At 37.1% G+C, this 19,774-nt stretch overlaps 1 protein-coding gene across 1 annotated transcript; it reads right to left on the reverse strand.

Annotated features, from left to right (window-relative positions):
• Positions 1–1,566: 1,566 nt before the first annotated feature.
• ANAPC4 (anaphase promoting complex subunit 4) lies at positions 1,567–19,137 on the reverse strand. Its single transcript, XM_054633199.2, has 28 exons — positions 18,793–19,137; positions 18,090–18,195; positions 17,080–17,212; positions 16,400–16,474; positions 16,252–16,278; positions 16,108–16,152; positions 14,525–14,609; positions 14,050–14,160; positions 13,399–13,482; positions 13,053–13,139; positions 12,260–12,324; positions 12,124–12,166; positions 11,948–12,024; positions 11,408–11,508; positions 11,269–11,320; positions 10,903–10,958; positions 9,680–9,726; positions 8,702–8,758; positions 8,485–8,541; positions 7,792–7,885; positions 7,034–7,131; positions 6,447–6,508; positions 6,316–6,354; positions 6,122–6,223; positions 5,421–5,498; positions 4,536–4,706; positions 3,245–3,368; positions 1,567–2,892 (listed from the first exon to the last, which is right to left on the reverse strand). Exons 1-28 carry the CDS (start codon positions 19,120–19,122, stop codon positions 2,677–2,679), a joined length of 2,622 nt encoding a protein of 873 aa, XP_054489174.2. The 5' UTR covers positions 19,123–19,137; the 3' UTR covers positions 1,567–2,676.
• Positions 19,138–19,774: the final 637 nt, after the last annotated feature.

The following is a 19,774-nucleotide window of genomic DNA, read 5'->3' on the forward strand; positions in this document are numbered from 1 at the left end:
TTCCATGCTTACAGAAATGACTTTCCCATTTTGTCAAGGTTTACAAAGGGGTCTAAGGCATTTTTTAGGTAGGTTTTTCAAAGTCAAGGAGCATTAGGACCAGCTATAGCTTTTGTTATAAAGCTACACATCCCTTGTCCTCTCTGCAAACATAAATCTGTCACAAAGCAAGCTTTTGTTCACTATTGCTCTGCAGCCATCTCCTGTCTTTCTGAGCAGCTCAAGTGGCTGTTTATGCAGGAAGGTGCAAATGTGCCACAAAATCCATGTAAGTGGGAGGCAATGGTACCACAGCATGTCCAGGTTGTGGAGCAAAACAGCACCAGCTGGTGAGAGACCAAAGCACACACCTGGCAATGGGGCAACCTTTGGAGAGATCAGGCAGAACAGGCATGGGATAAAGGTCTGGAAAAGGGATTAAAGAGCAGAAAATAAAAGTTGTGGTAAGATCTTTTTAAAAAAAATAGTAATGCCATATGCAAAACAAATAGATATTAAAAAAGAGGCAGCAGTAAATGTTCCTTAAGAGACAAAGTTTTGTATTACAGAGTGGATTGTGTGCATGCTTGCTGAGAATATAGAGGGTTTTTTGTCTACAAAACTATCAGTAAATTATAACTCCCCACAGAAAAAGGTTGACTGAGCCTTCAGTTAGCATAAGAGAGCAAAATGGTAAATGAGAAACCACCACACCCAGACACCACCAAAATCCTAAAATACTTCTAGATCAAATGCTTCTTAACACCTTTTGAAAACAGTTGCATAAACACATTACTGACATATTTATTATTACAAAAATCTATCAGTAAATTAAATTTTTAAAAAGTTTGTCAGAAGGAATCAGCAATGCATGCAGCAGCACTGACCACTGGTGTGTGTGTACTGTGTCACTGAGAAATGTACAATGTGCACATGGACTTACCCAAGGCAGACACAAAGCTCCCACTGACTCAAGTTTATCCCAGACTGGACTAGAAAGGTGCACAGAATAACCTTAGAGATGTCTGAAGGACATGCCCCTGTGACATGGGACACATCTGCTACTAACACAAATTTAGGAACTACTGGGGCAGGATAGATCAGATTTCTATATGCACATGGACTAAAACTATATAGCACAAAACACAGCAGAACAATTACTTCTAAGCCCTTGATGTGACAACTCTAAGTTAGATCAGAAGCAAAAGTTTCCTGGAAGAACACACGGTTTAAGCTGAGTGGGCTCTGTTACAACAGCAATGTTTTAGTAAGAGTTACCTGCTCTACACAGAAAATCACAGCACTTCTGGATGGGCATTTCTGCCCCTCCTGTCCTACAGCTTCACTGTGCCCTGGAACTTGACCATCTGGTGGATGAGAATGATGAACAGCAAGCAGCTTTCAAGGAGGTTGTTAGGAAAAGGAAAAACTTAGTCTCCTTCAAAACTGAAAGATTGTTTTACCAGGGTCTCCCCCAAAGAGATCAAAACCTTCAGAAGTCCACTTTAAAAAAGTTACTTAAAAATAGTATATTTCAAAATACGAGGCTAAAATAAGTTTAGTATTCGAATTTTGCAATGCCAAATAGCAATTTCAAAAGATTTATTTTTAAAGCACAGAATGGAAATTTGGTCCTCCTCACAAATACAAGGTACACTCACTGTTCAAAGGAAGATCATGCATTAAGCAGCATTGTTAATTCAAAGAGCTGAGTTTTATGTCAGTTCAGAATGGCAGCTAGTAGGGAAGAAGAAAACATTTTAGATTCCTAAATGCTCTTTCTAGTTTCTACTGCTAAGTAACATGATTATGCTGAGAGCTATGCACAACTCCCAGTGCTAAATTAGAATAAAAAAATTCATTCTCTGTTGAAATTTTTCATTACAAAAAATTCCAGATTGAGAAAACAGGCTTTCAGGAACAAATTCACAAAAACTAGGCAGGCTGAGACATGCAAACATTTGACAAATCATGCACTGCACAAACACATTGCACTGAGGACTAAAGAACTGCATAGATTGAAATGCTGTGTTACCAAGCACAGAGCTTTTAAAACTATGCATTTCATTAACAGTTGCTAAATTTTGTTGTGTAAGTAGCCCTGCACTGATTTGCAACCTTACATTTTGGTTCTACAGGAAATTTTCAAACCCATTACTAGAATACAAAGTCTGAGAAGCAAAAAAGTTTTGTTGGTTTTATATACAACTTTATTTTATCTTTATAACAGTACCCAGGACTGAACAGACTAGCTACAAAAACTTCAGCTGGTATTTCTTTTTCTCTTCACCTTTTAAAAATGGCAAATAGAAAAGCTTTCAAAGCTTTAGCTGGTACCAAACTGTGTGCCAGACAGAAAAGAGTCAATAAAGGTACTCTAGAACACAATCTTAGCTGAGAAGCAATAAAGAATTCCAGTTTGATTCAGCTGCTTGAGGAGGTATGGGATCCATCATCTCAGCAGCCTGAAGTCAGATTACTTTTTAACTAGTTAGATGACCTTTCAAATGTATCACTCCACATCACTCCCAGTCCCAGGGACAGTACTGATAGTGTCCCTGCTTACTGTAGCAGCCAGGATGAGTTTGAACTTGCTTTTAATATTTTCTGTTCATTCTTCAATACACAATTTCTTTGTGCCATTAAAAAGAGTATTTACAGTTCAGTCCTGTCCCTTTTCTATTTCCAAAGCCCATTTCAAGGATCCAGACTTGTCTCATGTTCTTCAGTTTCATCAGGTAGTTCTTCAGCAGATGCATCACACACATTGTCCTGGCCATCTGCAGGCTGATTTGGCTCATCAGGTTCCCCAGCTGCAATCTGAGTTGTTTCTTCTTCCTCTTCTTCCTCAACTTCCCCATCATCCTCTACGTCCATCTCAAACACCCTGATGTGGCGGAGGTTTGAACTTAGCTACAGAGACAGTAAGAAGTTCCTTTAATGACCAAATAAATAAAAACACCACCAGCACTTTAATTGTCAGCCAATAGCTTTGAAAATAACCTTCATCTTTGAAATAGAGGTTTCAAGGGAATTAGGAACTTTTTTATTGCTCTACAGACTGAGAAGTAAAGCAAGCAGATCTATTACCTTCTGTTGAAGTTTTTCCATCCTGTGCTATTATGGTATGACATACTAATAGCAGATTATGAAAAAAATAATCTATTTGTTAACAAAAAAAATGAAAATTGGTAATTTTTCGGTTACCACTTCAGTCAGCACACTTCCTTTAATAGACAGGCTTTTTCAGAGATACTGCACTTACCACACAAGAAACTTTTCTAATGCCATTTACAGAAACATACTGAGCTTTCATGTTCTCCAGCACTCTCCACTGACTCTCCAAGAAGACAGTACGTGTGGGTATCTCACTGCTTCGCTCATCCAGCCTGCACAGCAAGGAAAAAAGCACAAAGCTGCTTCACAAGAAACAACTGCACTTCTAAGAAAAAACCTCCAGTTTCTTATGTCTAAATTTCATCATATGCAACAAGCAGATAAGTCTCTGAAACCATGGTAATGCCACTATGATACTCTAGAGCAGGAGATCCAACTATAGAGACACAGCACGTTCCAACCGAGTTAAAAACATTACAGCAGGTGAGAAGAGAGTTGTAAAGTCTGACCTTCCCACAAGAAACAGCTGTAGCAGGATGTGGGTGGCTTTTTTCAAACTTCTCCTCTGCACAAAGAGGAGTTTCCAAACACAGTCCTGGATGCAGTGCCTCCCTTACACAGAAGTTTGGCCTCCATGACCTTTCAAATATGCATCATTACCCCACTCACAGGGATTATATGAAGACACTCCCTACCTATTACAGCAGCCAGGATTAGTTTGAACTTGCTCTTAATATTTTCTGTTCATTCTTCAATATACAAGATCTTTGTGGCATAAGAAAGTTAATTTACAGTTCAGTGTGGCTCTTTATTTTGAAATAAAAATGCATCTTGAGCAAACCACCAGAGAAGAATGGGAGAAAAGTAAAAGCAAGGAACACACAGCAACTAAAGGATTGGATTCACTAATTGAACTTCACTGGCCCTTGTGTGTGTGCTCACTTTCACCTCTACCTATGCCAGTGCAGACAGCTGTACCAGTTCTGATGTTTTAAGGTCAAGCTGACAATATTTTTAAGGGTGGCTAACAGGGAAAGATCAAGAAATACCTGCATATTCTTATTACAAGGCAGAGGTATATGAGCACATATGCTGAAAACATCCTCAATTGAAGTATTCTGACTAGCAAAGTCAGCATCTTCTAAGGAAGATTTCTGATTCTGCAAGGTGCCTTCAGCTGATCCTTCCATTTCATGACAGGCAGGTACAGAAGTAGTATCAGTATGAAAAAAAAACCAAAACCAACCTCTCAAAACCCACAAAACAAACTATTTAGGAAGCTTCCATTTCCCCCATCCTACTCTCCTGGCACAAAAAGAGTTTCTGTCTTTAAAATATTTACACACGCACAAAGTATGAGTAACTGTACACGATCACAATATTTGCGTAATTTGCTTTTCAGTTCTACATTTTCAGATTTGCTCAAGGTTTTTCAGTACCTTTCCATAGAATCCCAAATGAATTTCCTATCTTGGTCCTCATCCGTATATACTGAAGATAAAGGCAGCTGAGCCAAGACTCTCTCCTTCCCCTCTTGTTGCACACTCTCTTTCAGAACTACAGTTACAGTTTCATCATCATAGAAATGAGCATCCAAACAACTGTAGCATCTATACGAAAATAATTTAGAAAGCATCAAGTAATATAAGAAAATGTAGAAATAAAATATGTTAAAGTTGACCAGCACACATGGTAAAAAGTATTCAGTACTTAACAACGAGCTTCATTGTAAATAATAATAAAATAATCAAAGAGGTCAGTTGTGCAGCTATGACTGAATGATAGCCATAACCTGGCAGACTCCTGCATCATGCAGGAAAAATGATTCTGAAGGGGAAAATTAAGCAACTCACAAAAAACTCTTACTAGCAACCTTCACGTTTCAGATGAAACATAAGAAACAGCAAACATAAACACCAAAGAAAATTTAGAAATACAGCTGAAGGTTCTGAGGGCAAATCACATCTGGCTTTTCTACACAAAAAGGACTAGTTTACCACATGCCTTGTAAGATACCTACATTCAGGCATACCAAGTTTTACCTTAAAGAACATCACAGAGATAAACAATACTTGTTTCCAGTTAGATTTGTTTCTTGCACATGTGTTAAAGCTTTAGTTTTCAACTGGAAAACTAAAATTTACTTGACCTTGAGATGAAGTGTGATGTAAGATTTGCACTATTCTGCAGCTTCATGCACCTGTGCCATTTCTTACACCCTGATTCACCCAGGTGAGTTAACTTCAAAGGTAACAATGCAAGAAAACCAACAGGAAATATGATTTTTAATTCAGCAATCTGCAAGAAAAATCAAATATACTGACCTGGAGTCTGAGCTCTCATTTATACTGTTGTTCAAGAAGTTTCCAAACTCTACTGCAAGAATCCCATTACTGACAGACCTAGAACAACAGAGTTAATTATCTCAGTGACAAAAACCTTTCCCTTCACTGAGAATCCAAAATCTCTAATGGCAACTGTGGTACAAGATGGTGTAAAAGCCTATCTAAGCTCACCACAATACATGGCTACATGCCAAAATTATGTTATTGGTGGATGGGAACCTTTTAAATTCCTCTGCTCCTCAGAAAAACATAACTAATGGAGGCAAATGGAAAACTACATCCTCTTCTCAACAGAGAAGAGAAAGCCATCATTAAATTACAGACTGCAAGACATTAATTAAAAATACTATTTAGAGTAAGACAAAGCAACAGTGGAAGCAGGATTCTTTGTAATTTTTCAGAAGTTTGCACAAATAAGTAATTCTGTTAGCAGCAATCTAATGGAGTCTGACTTTTCCTTATCCCAGAACTATCTTGGGTCTTGAGATGAGATTTACTGAGTGTAATACAACACAAACTTCTGCTGCACTTCTTAATGTACTCCTCATTTTCTCTAGAATTCAAGGGACATTGTATTCATGGTGCTCATTCCTTATTTTTACAAATAGATTTAAATTGTAAATGTTTCTGTACAAATGTGGCAAAACTCACATACCACTTTTTCCCTCTTTTTGTCTTACCTGGAAGTATCAGTATGTCTCCTCAAAATGTGTATTTTAGAAATAGAATTTTCTAACATGGTGAAGAGAACATAATGTAAGTTAGATGTTTTGTCATTCCACCTGCAATGTGATGGAAGAAATGAAAATTTAGATCAAGTTTTAATAATCCGTAAACTACAAGGAATAGGAACAAGGAATAGCAGCATACTTACAGAAATGGTAACTTAAATAACTGAGGTGTGGAATCTTCACTGAAAAGGAAGGACCAAAACAGTTTATGAAATGCTACTCATGCATGAGTTTTAGTTGCACATTTCTTTAGCTGCTTTTAGCAAAGAAATACCTTTGAGAAACTTTGTAGAGAGACATGCAGACTGCTTGATGCACTGACTTTCCAATTACATCCTAATAAATAGAATAGAAATAGTCCATAAAATACAGGCAGTTATTCATAATTATACACGTTTTTAAGAAAAAAAAAAAACAACCAACCTACCAACAACCTCTGAGTGCATCTGAAAGAAAACTCCACTAATATTTATCCTAGAATAAACATCCCTAATGCAAATACTACATACACTATGTCACTTCACACATTTGTTTCATGTTTCTCCATATTAGACTAATGTATTGGCAGCTGACACAGTTATCTGGTACACAGCACACACACACACATATATATATATATATAATTAACATTAAAACCAGATCCCAATATCATATGAAGAGAATATGTCAAATAAAAAAATCCCCCACTGTACTATCCCTGGCCAAAGGCTTGAGATACCCCACCAGTGAAGCTGGACTCTACCCAAGTTAGAGGCACTCAAAGGCAAAGATTAAAGCTTCAGGCCTTGCTAAGTGTGACTGCTTCCTTCAGTTGACCACTATCCCTAAAAGAAAGTTATCATTTGTAAAAACAGAACTTACTGCTGGCTTTTGTAAACACTGATCAATGACCCCTTCCATTTGCCTTTTGACAAAATGCAATGATTTCTCAGGATAGTAGGGAAACAGAAGTGGGCTTTCTGTAAACAGACAAAGCTAATTTTAAAAATGCTTGTATCTCTATAGAAACATATTACACCATTATTACCTCTAAAACCAGATTTTCTAAAGACTATTTTCCAGACAAAAGTGCTACCATTTCCCCCCTTTTAATCAAATTAAATAGGCAGAAAAAGGCAACTGTAGCAAACTCTTTTATACACAGCTTATGCTGTCAAGATATTACAGTCTTCAGTTTCTAAAGTTAAACTAGAATAATTGTGACCATCTGCACATTATAGTCTCTTACTTCCTTTTCACCACTAATTAACAAAATAGTCTCAGACTCCAGTGAAAGAGAACAAGTTAGGGCACTTCCCTCAGATACAACCTAAGCATAACTATTACTCTCTTGAATTAAGATATCCTAAAATAGACCTCTTCTGGGATTCCTTCCAAGCCAACACTTCTGAGACTGGTACAGAAAAGATGAGGAACTCCCAATATCCAGAAAATGGTAATTGACTGGGTAAGCAGCTACATAAACCCTGTGCAAGGCCCATTTATTTTATTCCACTCAGATGAAGACCAATGAGTAACATTAGAGAAATAACTCACAAGCATGAAAAAAGATAACTCTTCTACATTGGTTCATTCTACATGTATCTTGAATTCACTTCTTTTTCATGAAAACACATTACCTTTAAGATGAGTACTATCTTTAAGAAAGTTAAACCACTGGTTTCCCTCTGTATTGGGTGGTGATACAAGGTCATCATCTTCATCTTTCAAGTACTAGAAAACAAACACATTTTTAAGACTGTAATTTAAGAATAGGGAACATTAGAATTCACCTTCACTATTGCCCCTAGCGAGTATAGTAAATGTTTCTTGGTAAATAAACATGCCATAGTCTTATAACTAAATATTCCACCCTATCTAGAAACAATAAGAAAAATCAATTATTGTTTAGGATCACGTGGTGATATTTCCCTAAGAAATTGATTTTCAGATCAAGTCTGAACACAAATGTTTTGAAATACAAATGTTTTGAACACAAATGTTTTGAAATACAGTGATTAATGCCACACAGATAACCAACGTATCAGTTTTACTGTAGCTGGCTTTTAGAGTTTTACTACTGCTGCAAAATATTTTTGTCTTTTCCTAAAAATACAGAATGTGTAAAGTGAAACTACAAGGTTTTAAACCCTCATTTTCCTATTAATAAGGTGAAACAATTTACTCTTTTTTACCATTACTGGTATGTGCAACACAGAGAAAAAAAGGCAACACAGAGCAAAAAGGGAAACAAAGTGGACACAACTTAAAAAGCTTCTATATCTAAGGATTTTCTCATGTATTCTTTTTGCATTTATTCCTTAGTTCTTTACCTGGCCAACTCTCTCCACATTGAAGTATTTTCCTTTACGATTGTAAAGTTCTGGTGCCTAAAAATAATGTAAAAAAACCCATTATTTAAACACAAAAGTAATGAGGAACAGTGAACAAAAAGATGATCAAATTATTTTATTCTAAGATTTTTCAGACTCAGCTATTGCCAGCAAAAATACAGTCAAATCACGTACTTGGAAAATGAGTTTCACTGACCTCATTAAAGTGCTCAGTAAGAAAATCAGCCACAAATGTGATATCTTTTTGAGTCATCTAAAAGGAAAAAAAACAGTGAGAAAAGCAAAGGGTAAGAAACACATTTCAGTGAGCACAGAACACAATCTATAGGCTGCACAAGCACAGCTCCCTCAGCCTGTGCTCACAGGGCAAATGCTCCAGCCTCCAACCCGCTTGGGGGTGCTCTGCTGAACTCATCCCAGACCACTCTTGTCTTGTACAGGATGGTCCCAAACTGGAGATGCAACCAAGTGCTAAATAAGGACAATAAATGCTTCCCCTGACCTCCTGGCCATGCTCTCATTACTACAGCCCTGGTCACCCCTGCCCACCTTTGCCAGGGCACACTGCTGGCGCAAGCCCAGCGTGCACCCAGTGATTCCCACATCATTTTGGCAGAGCTGACACCTTCCCAGACACATGGGCTCCAGCAGTGCACTCACAGGGGATTAACCCACCCCACAACAGAACCTTGCATTTTGTCCTTCATGAACTGCAGGGAGTCCCTGCCTGCCCATTCCTCCAGCCCATCTATTTCTGGAAGGCACCTCTGCCCTCAAGTGAGGGCAGTGTGATGGTGGCTGCAAATTCGATGCAGGTGTTATTGTATTATTATATTATTGTGTTGTTATACATTCCCTCTCCTCTATGGGGACAGTGATAAAGATATTAAGATCTCACTCTGGTTAACTTCAGCATTTAGGGTGCATAAAGAGCTGCTATACAGAGGCCTTGCATACCCAGCATACTAAATACAGCAGTGTAAACAAAGCTAACAGAAAAAGTAATTCAAGCACAACAGCATATTAGTGTCAATGTGCAGGCATCAGCTTTCTCAAAAAAATGACACAGACACTACCCTTATAAGTTCTGGAACAAAAAGGAACCTTTAATTCTGCTTTTGAGATGAGCAGAATATCGAGGATATCACCATTTATTAGAAAATGTTACTATTACCTTGTTCAGCTCTGGAAGCACATGATCTTCTGACATCCTCAACATGGCTGAGGGAAAAATTATATTTTTATTGCATTAATACTGTTTTCCTAATATCCTTAATTTTTCACATGTACGTAATAAGACACTGTTGTTAAAAAAGATTCATTCATTAGAAGCAAAAGAGCCTGGGATGAAGAATTAAAAGTCGAGACTGAAATTAAGTCTCTCTAGTCTCACTAGCTTACATTACAAATCTTCAAGAATTTTTATCTTTAATCTTCTCCAACTGCATTCTACTCTGTATGAGACTGAAAATTATTATGAAAAGAGATCATAAGAATTTGTTCATGTCCATACTCAGAGTACTAAAATAGATATATGTAAAATACACGAAAACTGTCAAACTCAGAAAAATGCGTTTTAAGAGAATTGCACAGGATTAATTTTAAATATGCAAATATTGGATAAAGTTCTCTGTTTAGTCTGAAATGAAACAAACAGTGAACATAACAGTATGAAAGAGAACTTAGGTAGTTCTGCTTTCTGCAATTTTTAAATTAGAACTATTATATTCCTGCTAGTAGGTGCTAACACTGCATATCTGGTGCTTCTACAATATCTGGTAATAACACTTAGTTTTGTAAGGTAGTTCTAAAAAGATCAAATTGAAGTTATAAACTTATTCATAAACACTTTATAAAAACAAGCAGGCTAAAATACAGTGTGTTTCACTTCCTTCTAAAATTTTCTCTGCAGCTATCCAGACACAACCGAAGGTGGCTACTAAGTGCAAGTGGACATTCAGAGACTGTTTACATCTGTGCAGAACCTTACAAGTAACTAGGCTTTGACAGGAGAAAACAGCAAGTAACAGAGTAAAAGAAAATAAGGCTGTATTTCAAGTTTTGTGTAGACTAAAAAAAGTCCTTTATTTTTCTCCAAATCAAGACCAGCAAATTGCTCATGAAACAGAAAACAGTTTGGAGCAGTATTACAGGTCAAGTATATGCAATACCCACTCTGCATATACTAAATTTAATTGAGAACTGCCAAATTTATAATCTGTGTTTAATATTATAATTACTCTTGCCTCATCAGCTATATCCCTTTATATGTCCAGAAATTTTCTATGATAGAAAAAAATAGATGGTTATAACTAAGACTGGCCTAGTTACTTGTCTGCATTTCAATGCTTACAATATACACCAGATACTGGATGATTACTGTGTGACCAATCTTACCAACATAGAGCCATCGGAAAAATGCCTTGAAGTTTTTCATACTACTGTCGATCACTCTAAACAAGAAACAAGACAAGAAATGACAAAATCTGACTGTTACAAGCTGCTTCATGTTTAAGTCCCATCTTTACCACAGAAAGGCCTGCAAGCTCTGTCAGTATTTTTCAAAATGCCCAATGCAACGTTTCAAGTAAGACTATTCTTGTGGTATGAGTCTGACATGCAGGGAGACAAGATGAAAGCTCACCACCAACAGAGGAGTCTTTGCTCTCCCAACTTCCTCTATTCATCAATCTCCTCCAATACAAGTCTGAATGCTGGATAGGAATAGGAATGCTTTTTAAATTCTCCAGACTTTATACTTACTGAAGCAGCTCATTTGCCTTCAGGATGAAAGAACCAACAGCAGTAATAGCCTCTGTTAAAAAAAAAAAAAAGTTAACCATTATTATTAAGCTTTCAAAAGTGAAATGAGAGCAGGTAGGTAGTACACACACTACTGTACCATCAATTCCAGATGCATCTAATCCCAGAGACTCATATTTTTGTTTCCATAAAGCCATTCCTTTCAATTCACTCAAGTGGTATAAAAGTGCCTCAGAGCCACTAGGAAAGCAGAGGAAAGAAGCATAATTTTTTTATTCACACTCTGGAAATTCAGTGCTGTGCTGCATGCTATGTTTTTATTATTTAATGCACAAAGTGAAAAGCTTTCTAAGGTAGTCTGCCATAAACAAGAGGCATGGTATCACTTCAGAGAAAGGCAGATATTGTCTCAATGACACATAAATTTAGTGTGAATATTTTGCACAGATCCTATTAAACACACCTAATTAAGGCAGCAATTTACAGGTGATGCACCATGAAGATTGTTCAAAATACTTCACTACTTCTCTACTGCACAAAAGTAAAATGTTTTGCCATGATCACAGTTTCCATACCAGCCCACCTACATAGAAAGCACCTCCAAGACAGCATATTATCTTTCATCAAAGCATATAATATGCCATTTAATCTAAAATTCATTGGAAATTCTGTGACTTACCTCTGCAAATGACTTATAACCAACTTCTGTATACTAGAATAGGAAGACTCTATGGACTGACCAAGTTTTTTTAAACCCTGTTAACAAAGAAATATAATAATGATCTGTTAGCATAAAAATGATTAAAAGACATTGAAATAGTTTAATTTAGTATGTTTAAAAAAATGTTAACATACCTTTACTGTCAGTTGGTTCATTAGTAATGCCTGAAGTTCCAGACTGAAGGAGGTAGGGAGAGAACCAAATAGGCATTTCATTTTGTGTTTCAACATCAAGTGCAAAGGCATACTCAGATAAAACAACAGTAACTACCTTGCTTTGCCCCATAACAACAGCTGCATAAACTCATCCTGAACAGAAGTGGTTGTATTCTTTTCCTGTCAGTCAAAATGATTGAAATAGATTGGTGAAGAGATTAAATCCAGCCTACCAAATTATCTCACAAACACTCCATATAAAGTATTTCAAAGAAGCCACCCAGATCTTTGAATGTTGAAATCACTACTGAAATCACTACTGATCACTACCGATCACTCAAAATTTTCTGATCACTGAAATTTCTCTGGTATTTCAAGTTATTTTCAACTGCATTACCCAATAAAAATTCTAAGTAGTTTGCCACCAAGAATCTATTCTAAAAAATAAGCAAATTACAAGATTCACTAACTTCTGACCATGGTCAATGAACACAAAATTTAAGCAAATCCAATAGCATCTTAAACACGGATAATTACACGTGCTCTATTGAACTAGGCTGTAAATGTTGTTACTGAACATTTACAGTGATCAGTTTATCAATGACTTAAGTACAAAGAGCAAAGCCTTAAGTAGAAAGCAACTGATCAACAGCTGGACAAGCTGAAAAGTATGGTTTTTAAAACATTCAGAATAAATAAAAGTATCACAATACAACTATGCTTGATTGTACACAGGTGCCTTCAGCATCAGAGCACTTGACACACAATAGCTTCCAGGCTGTCTCTGAACTTAGAGACTCTTATCTGGAGGCATCATGCTTAAACATTAAGATATTCAATAGACTAACAAGAACAACAGAACTACTGCAAAAAGTGTTTTTCCAAAAGGCTGGTTAATGCTACAGTACCTGTACAAACTTGGTTAGTCGGGAGTCCATCTGCATCAGTATTTCTTCCCATGCTTCACACATGCATGTCAATGACAGCTTTATATACTGTAATACAGAAACTGGCATCAGTATTATTTCCTTTCTCCCTTTCAACAACACATTCAACAAATGGTGCTACAATATAAAGGAAATATACACTGTAGATCTTATATAAAATTTATTATCAAATTCCAAGTTGGAGCTCTACATTTACTTAAAACCAACTCAAGCTTCTTACAAGAAAACACTTATGTCACTTGCATTAGAATGTCAAAGCCTACAGAACCACAAGACTAAATAAAAGGATGGTCTAACACAACTGTACCTGTAACAGAGTTGAAATGTGAGTAAACTTCCGGGCCATTCGAGTTACCTCAGGTAAGTAACTTGATAATAGACTAGTGTCCAACTGTAACAAATGGAAAAAGCAAGAGTTAACAGATGATTTGTCTTTTAACAATATACAGATTACAGAAATTAAAAGACAGATTGGAAGGATGCACAGAAAATCTCTTCATTCTCAACTCCTTAAGGTTGATTTTAAAAGGAAAATACATTTAATTCAAAGAAGCAATAACTATTTTTAATACATCTATAAAAACCCCTGATAAGGTTCCAAATTTTGGAGCTCTAACAGTAATAATTTTAAGGATGACTGTTCTGGAAAGAGGATAATCACGAGCATTGCTGTTATGCTCTTGTGTGCAGAATGGAAAAAATCTGAAAAATTGTCACTATAGTTGAATAAATTCATGTTATTCTAGAAGAAGTATTTTGCAAGAATGGCTCAGATCACCATTGTCAGTCTCATCAGAAACGGCATGTTAACATCATAAATTCAAAAGCTAAACTGGAGTTAATTTCAGAATGGCTGGAACTGGTAGTTTTTGTTATAATGGGAAAGGAAAAAAGCTACCAGAATGCAATTTAAAAAGCAGTTTTACTTTTAAAAATGTTTTTAAATTTGTTTACCTACCTGAAAATATGTTATCTCCGCATCGCTGTCTGGAGAGCTTTGTATCTCTGTAATAACTGACAGTGATTTCAAATCACTAGACAAACACAGTCCACGACAAGAACCTGCCACCTGAAGGATTCCAGTTTACAAGTTAGTAAAACATTTCATCTTCTCTAAGACATATTTACTGCTCTAACACACTGACATACAAAGATGACTGTGTTCAATGGCAGCTAAAAACAAAGGGAAATTTTCAGCTACTGCTCAGGAGCAAACCCATGCTTTTTATCATGTATTAACAGCAAATTTTGAAACAAAAGTTAAATTTCCCAGTTACAAGGTCTTTCCATCAATAACCAACAACCCAATCAATTAGTTTCTTCAAATTCAGCAGCCCAGTTTCACTTATGTGTAAGCCTATGTATATTTTCACTCAATTCAGCTGTATTTTGGCATATTATGAAGAAAAAATATGGACAGGAACCAAACATACCCCATTTACTGTAGCAATCTTGAACATTCCATAAGCATATATCTCAATAAATCCTGAGCTGCCACCAAGGACAAGAGCATTAAGTCTATAAAAATAGAAGAATGTGCTGATAAGCATACTGAAAAAAAGTTGAATACACACAGATGTAATTCTTAGTACTTAAATTCCTTCCCTTTAATAATGTTCATCTAAAGAATCACTGTACAAAAGGAAACATTGTGTTACCTTCCACCAGTCAAGAAATTTAAAAATAAACTAACAAATTAGCTTGGATTTTATTGATAAAACCTGCCTCTAACATTTATATTGAGAGTATTAATTACTACATTAACTGAGAGAATATGGAAAAAATAGCACAGTATAGTCACAGAGTCCTTTTTCACTAAAACTAACAAGTTTCTAGAACCTTCCCCTTACCAATGCAGCTGCAAAGCATTATTACAAAGCTACCTTGAATTACCCTGATTACATGCAGAGTGAGTTTGTCACACTCACTCAGTGGCATCCCTCAGCACTTCAGAGGCAATGAACATTTGAAATGGATGCAGCAGCAATAACAGCCACAGATGTAACAATAGCATCAGAAACAGAAACTCAGTTCAAAGAATAGAGTCTGGCACAGACAGATCTATGTTTTGCTCACTTATTAACACTAATGTGCTACACTGGCTTGGGAAAAAGCCTACAAATACAAGAAAATTAACTGCAACTTCTGCCTGTTACATATCTAAATAAATATACATTGAAACAGAATATTTCTTTTAAAGCCAACACAGAACTTAGGAAAACAGTATCCTAAAAACTTTTGGTTTGATTAATTGAGCAGATGAAGACAGCAGAGAGAATTCACAAAGCTCCTACACCACAGACAGCTCACTCTCTCCCAAGCAAGGAAATCCTACTGTAAGAAGAGCTATCAAGTTTTAAAGAGGAGCATCTGGTGATAGACAGAGATGCAGATTTGAATTAGGGAGGGTGGTTCTGTGTGGTGAGACTGTAAGGAACAGTGAAATGGAAAAAACAAGACATCGACATGAAGTGCCCCCCTTAAAAAGGCAGCACAAGGCACTGCACAAAGCCAGTCTCAGTCTGCTAAATTACACTTCCACCAGCTGCCCTTCATGTGTTCCCTAATAACAGATGTTTATTTTAAAGTAACACTGACACAACTAGTTTCAGAGCTACTTTTAAGTTTAGATTTGTCACACTCATACAAACCTCCAGGAATTCTCTGTATAGAACAAGCATTCAAAAATGTCTCCAAGACCAGCTTAAGTAACACATAAATCAGCCTTCAAATGCACCCCAAGAAATCTGCTAAGAAGATATGACACCAACAGCAGTTACAGATAAACTGCCTTATAATCCCTCTAAACTAAGGAGAAAAGTTGACTGATGGAAACTTTAATATAGTCTTTGAACTTTATCTTTGCACATAAGAAAAGATATTCCGTATCATTTCTCCGAGACTTAAAAAACAATTATGAATAATTTAACAGTAAACTCAATTATCCATTATTTTATCCCTTAAAAAAAGCAACTAAACAAAAACCCTCAACCAACAAGCCACAGCCAGAATTTACCTGACATCACCCAGAAGCTTCATAATCTCATCTGACTTTTCTTCACTGAAAATACAAAACAAGTGATGTTTATGTAGTTTGTCTCAATACCAGAAAACAAAATAAAATGAAAAAAGAGTGAGTTACAATATGACAATTTCTTACCTGAAAATTTTTGCAGTAGTACTGTAACTGAAAACAAAATAATTACTCTCAGTAACAATAATCAGACAGCTCTTGAGCATTAAAGATGAATAACTGAAATAATGACAACAAATGACAAATGGTATTTCCTCAAGAGACTAATACTTACTTTTTTGGTAGCGCTGGTAATTTAGGCAAAAGGAGGTTTGATTCATCTTCAGCATTGTAAAAGGAAGTGAGAACACTGAAAAAGACATAATATTGTCTTTATTACACAAGCTGTAAAAATAACAGACTTTCTTTTCAACTCCAGAGTTAAGAGTATATATTCAATGCATTATGTATATCAAAATTACAAATGTCAGAGGATAATCCTTTATGGGACCTTTAATAATTTATCAAGTGATCAAATTAATAAAAGAACTGAAAATCTTTTTTTATTTCCAGTGAATAAAGTTTGTATCTGCTGGCTCAGAGGCTTGTCACCAAATCCTTCATTGCCTGTAAATCAGTTACTGTCAGAGGCTTTCTGTTTAAACTCTCTCCAAACCTGCAATACAACAGACTGTACATGCTAACACTAGATTAAGCAGCTCTTAAGAAGAAGCACAAGATTATGCTGAAATTTAATGTATTACCCAAAGAACCACAACACTAAGGTATCAGCAGTAAAAATAAGCACATGAAAAGTGTCTTTTCTAAAAAAAGGAAAATTTTAGCCAAGTGGTGAAAAAACCCCACAGCTGTGGAATACTGTATTACTTTATGTGACTGCTTGTAACATTCCACATATAAATTATCAGTAAGGTGGCACTACATGGCTTGTGATTTATTTCTTTTCAGACTCACCTGCTTTCCTCAGTTACTTCCATCCAATGCATGTATGTAATAGATAACTCCACAGAGAAGGAGTGCAAGCTTTCAGGCTTTTCTACATCACACAGAATAATCCGCTTGGTATCAGCAAGGCCAAAAGCCAAAACTAGAGAAAGACAAGTAAAATGTACAAATAACCAATAAGCAAAATGTGTATCTTACACTGACCTAGAACTGAACATGCTTCTAACACTTCTAACAATAGTTCTGATAAAGTAGAGGCTTCCAATTTGCAAACTTGAGTCCAATATTATAGATAACATTGTCCACCAGAAAGGCTTGGTGGACAAAAAACACAAATTAGGACTTGCCAAGCAACTTTTGCACCACTTTTTTCTTAACTTTCTTCATCCTTAATAGCAAATAGCAGGCAGAGGTTTCTGTATTTACTTCCTTATAATCACAGGTAATCAGCTTAAAAAGAAGTTTCTTAAACTCTTCGGATGCCATCAATTTTTATCCACGTGTCATAGAAGAAGATTGTTCCCATTCTCCCACCTCCAGTAAAGCAAAAATTAACTGATTTCTGGCATAAGTTTATTAAGCTACTAACTTCAACATTATTTCTATTAATAAGGAAAAGGCTTTTTTTTCTTCTCTAGTCTATAATTAGAGCAATTTTAGCCTACAAAGTTTTGCCTATGGTAAGCTAAGCTTTTCAATCAATCCTGATCAGACAGCTTCTTTCTCCCTCAATAAACTTTGTAGTTCATACAAAATATCCTGCATAGTTAAGAGGTTAAAATTTTACTATACCCTGAAAAGCAGCATTTGGCACATAAATCTGGCTTACAAGTCTTTCTTGCAATTGCATCCAACAGTGTTAATCTCTCTATTGCTGTGAATGAACCTACATAAAATTAAGCCACCCTTCTCTTCAAACACAGTTTACTTGAAAATTTCCTGCACCGATGAGAGGCATCATCATTCATGATTTCCCATGGGTTTTATTGCATCATATCATCTCATATACTTGACATTACTTTTGCCATCTGGTCTCCAAGCAAGAGCAGTCACTTCTTTTCCTGTATTTTCATTTGGAGGCAAACTCCACACACGTTGAAAGTTTGCAAGTCGATGAAGTAAAACCTACAAAGCAAATGCATTAAAGACAAACTTAAACCACATTCTCCCATTAATAAAAGTTTGCAAACGAGTTCAAGATGCACGGAGTTTTTTATCAGTTTTTAACTCCTGTGTTTTAAACACCTGCCCCTCTAGCAGATGATTCACTCCTACACTCTTTAAGAGGGCAGCACACAGTTTACAGCAGTACAGAGAAAAAAGCTGAGCCTTGCATAAGGATACAAGCTCCTAACCAACAAGGCTTACCCATCAGCTCTCTAGCAGACAGCCCAAAAGCATGAGTCTTGTCTTCATGCATGATCACATACTTCAGTTCCAGGGGAAAAAGTACTTAAATTAAATTTAATTTAAATAGGAACTTCCATGCACTTTAAAATCCCACAAACAAGCGAGGAGCACATCATACGCGAATTTGTTCGGAAATCAGAATGCAAAAAACGAAGGAGCATTATTAAGACGTTTGATTTACAACATTTGCTATCCTCAAATGCTGGCCAGGTTTAAGAGAAACAAGCCCCAAGTAACGGCAAAGGCACCTGGGCCTGCAGGGAGAGGCAGCGCCCGTTCCTCCCGTGCCCCTCACCCGGCACCCGCACTCACCTCCCCCGCCCGGTTGGCCAGGGCGATGAGGTCCCTTTTGGGGGACCACGACATGAACACGACCTCCTGCGGCAGCTGCTTCTCGCCCACCTGCCTGAAGGCCGGCATGGCTGCGGGGCTCCGCCGGGGCCCGCCGGGCCTCTGCTCCCGCTTCCGGGGGAGGCGCTTCCCGCCGCGGCAAGGAGCGGCCAGGAGCGGGGCGGGCCTCGGCAGAGGGGCGGGGAATGCTGAGAGCGGGGCGGGGAATGCTGAGAGCGGGGCGGGGAATGCTGAGAGCGGGGCGGGGAATGCTGAGAGCGGGGCGGGGAATGCTGAGAGCGGGGCGGGCATCTCCGCAGCGCCGAGCCAGGCTCTTCCCGCTCCGCTCACTTACTAAGTACTAAATACTTTTTTTTTAAGCCTCTTTTCCACTTGGAGAGAAATTTTTAAAAATTCACAAGTCTTCCTGTGAGACGATTGTGTGAAAAATGCGTATTTTATGATTGGCTTTTCGCAAATATTAAATTGAATATTATATGTGGTGTGTTAGGAAGTAATGCTGTATTAATTCTCTTAAGTATATAAAAAAATGTTAAAATAGAAACTATGCTATGTAGGATACTTTTTTTTTCGAAAGAAAGGACTCGCACTGAGATAGCAGCCACAGGACACCTAAATCTTTCAGAGAAAGAGAATTTATTGCCCCATTATCAGGAGAAACGAACCTCTTCCCATCTCGCTCAGGCAGGACGACGCCATTGGGATTATGAGGAAGAAGCTGACGATGACCTGACAGAATCCTGTGTTTGAATGGAATTTATGCATCACGTATGAGATGTATGAATATGCAACAGGCTACTGTTTTTAAGGGTTAATCCTCTGTTGAGGGGTGTCCTTTTTCAGGCTTATGCCCAGAAAAAGGTACCCGGACGTCCATAACTCTTTGTTTCTATTGTCTCATACTGTCCTAATCCAAATTGTCCAAATTATTATTACTCTAATT

Source organism: Agelaius phoeniceus, chromosome 4 (assembly GCF_051311805.1).
Source record: "Agelaius phoeniceus isolate bAgePho1 chromosome 4, bAgePho1.hap1, whole genome shotgun sequence".
NCBI classification, from domain to species: domain Eukaryota; kingdom Metazoa; phylum Chordata; class Aves; order Passeriformes; family Icteridae; genus Agelaius; species Agelaius phoeniceus.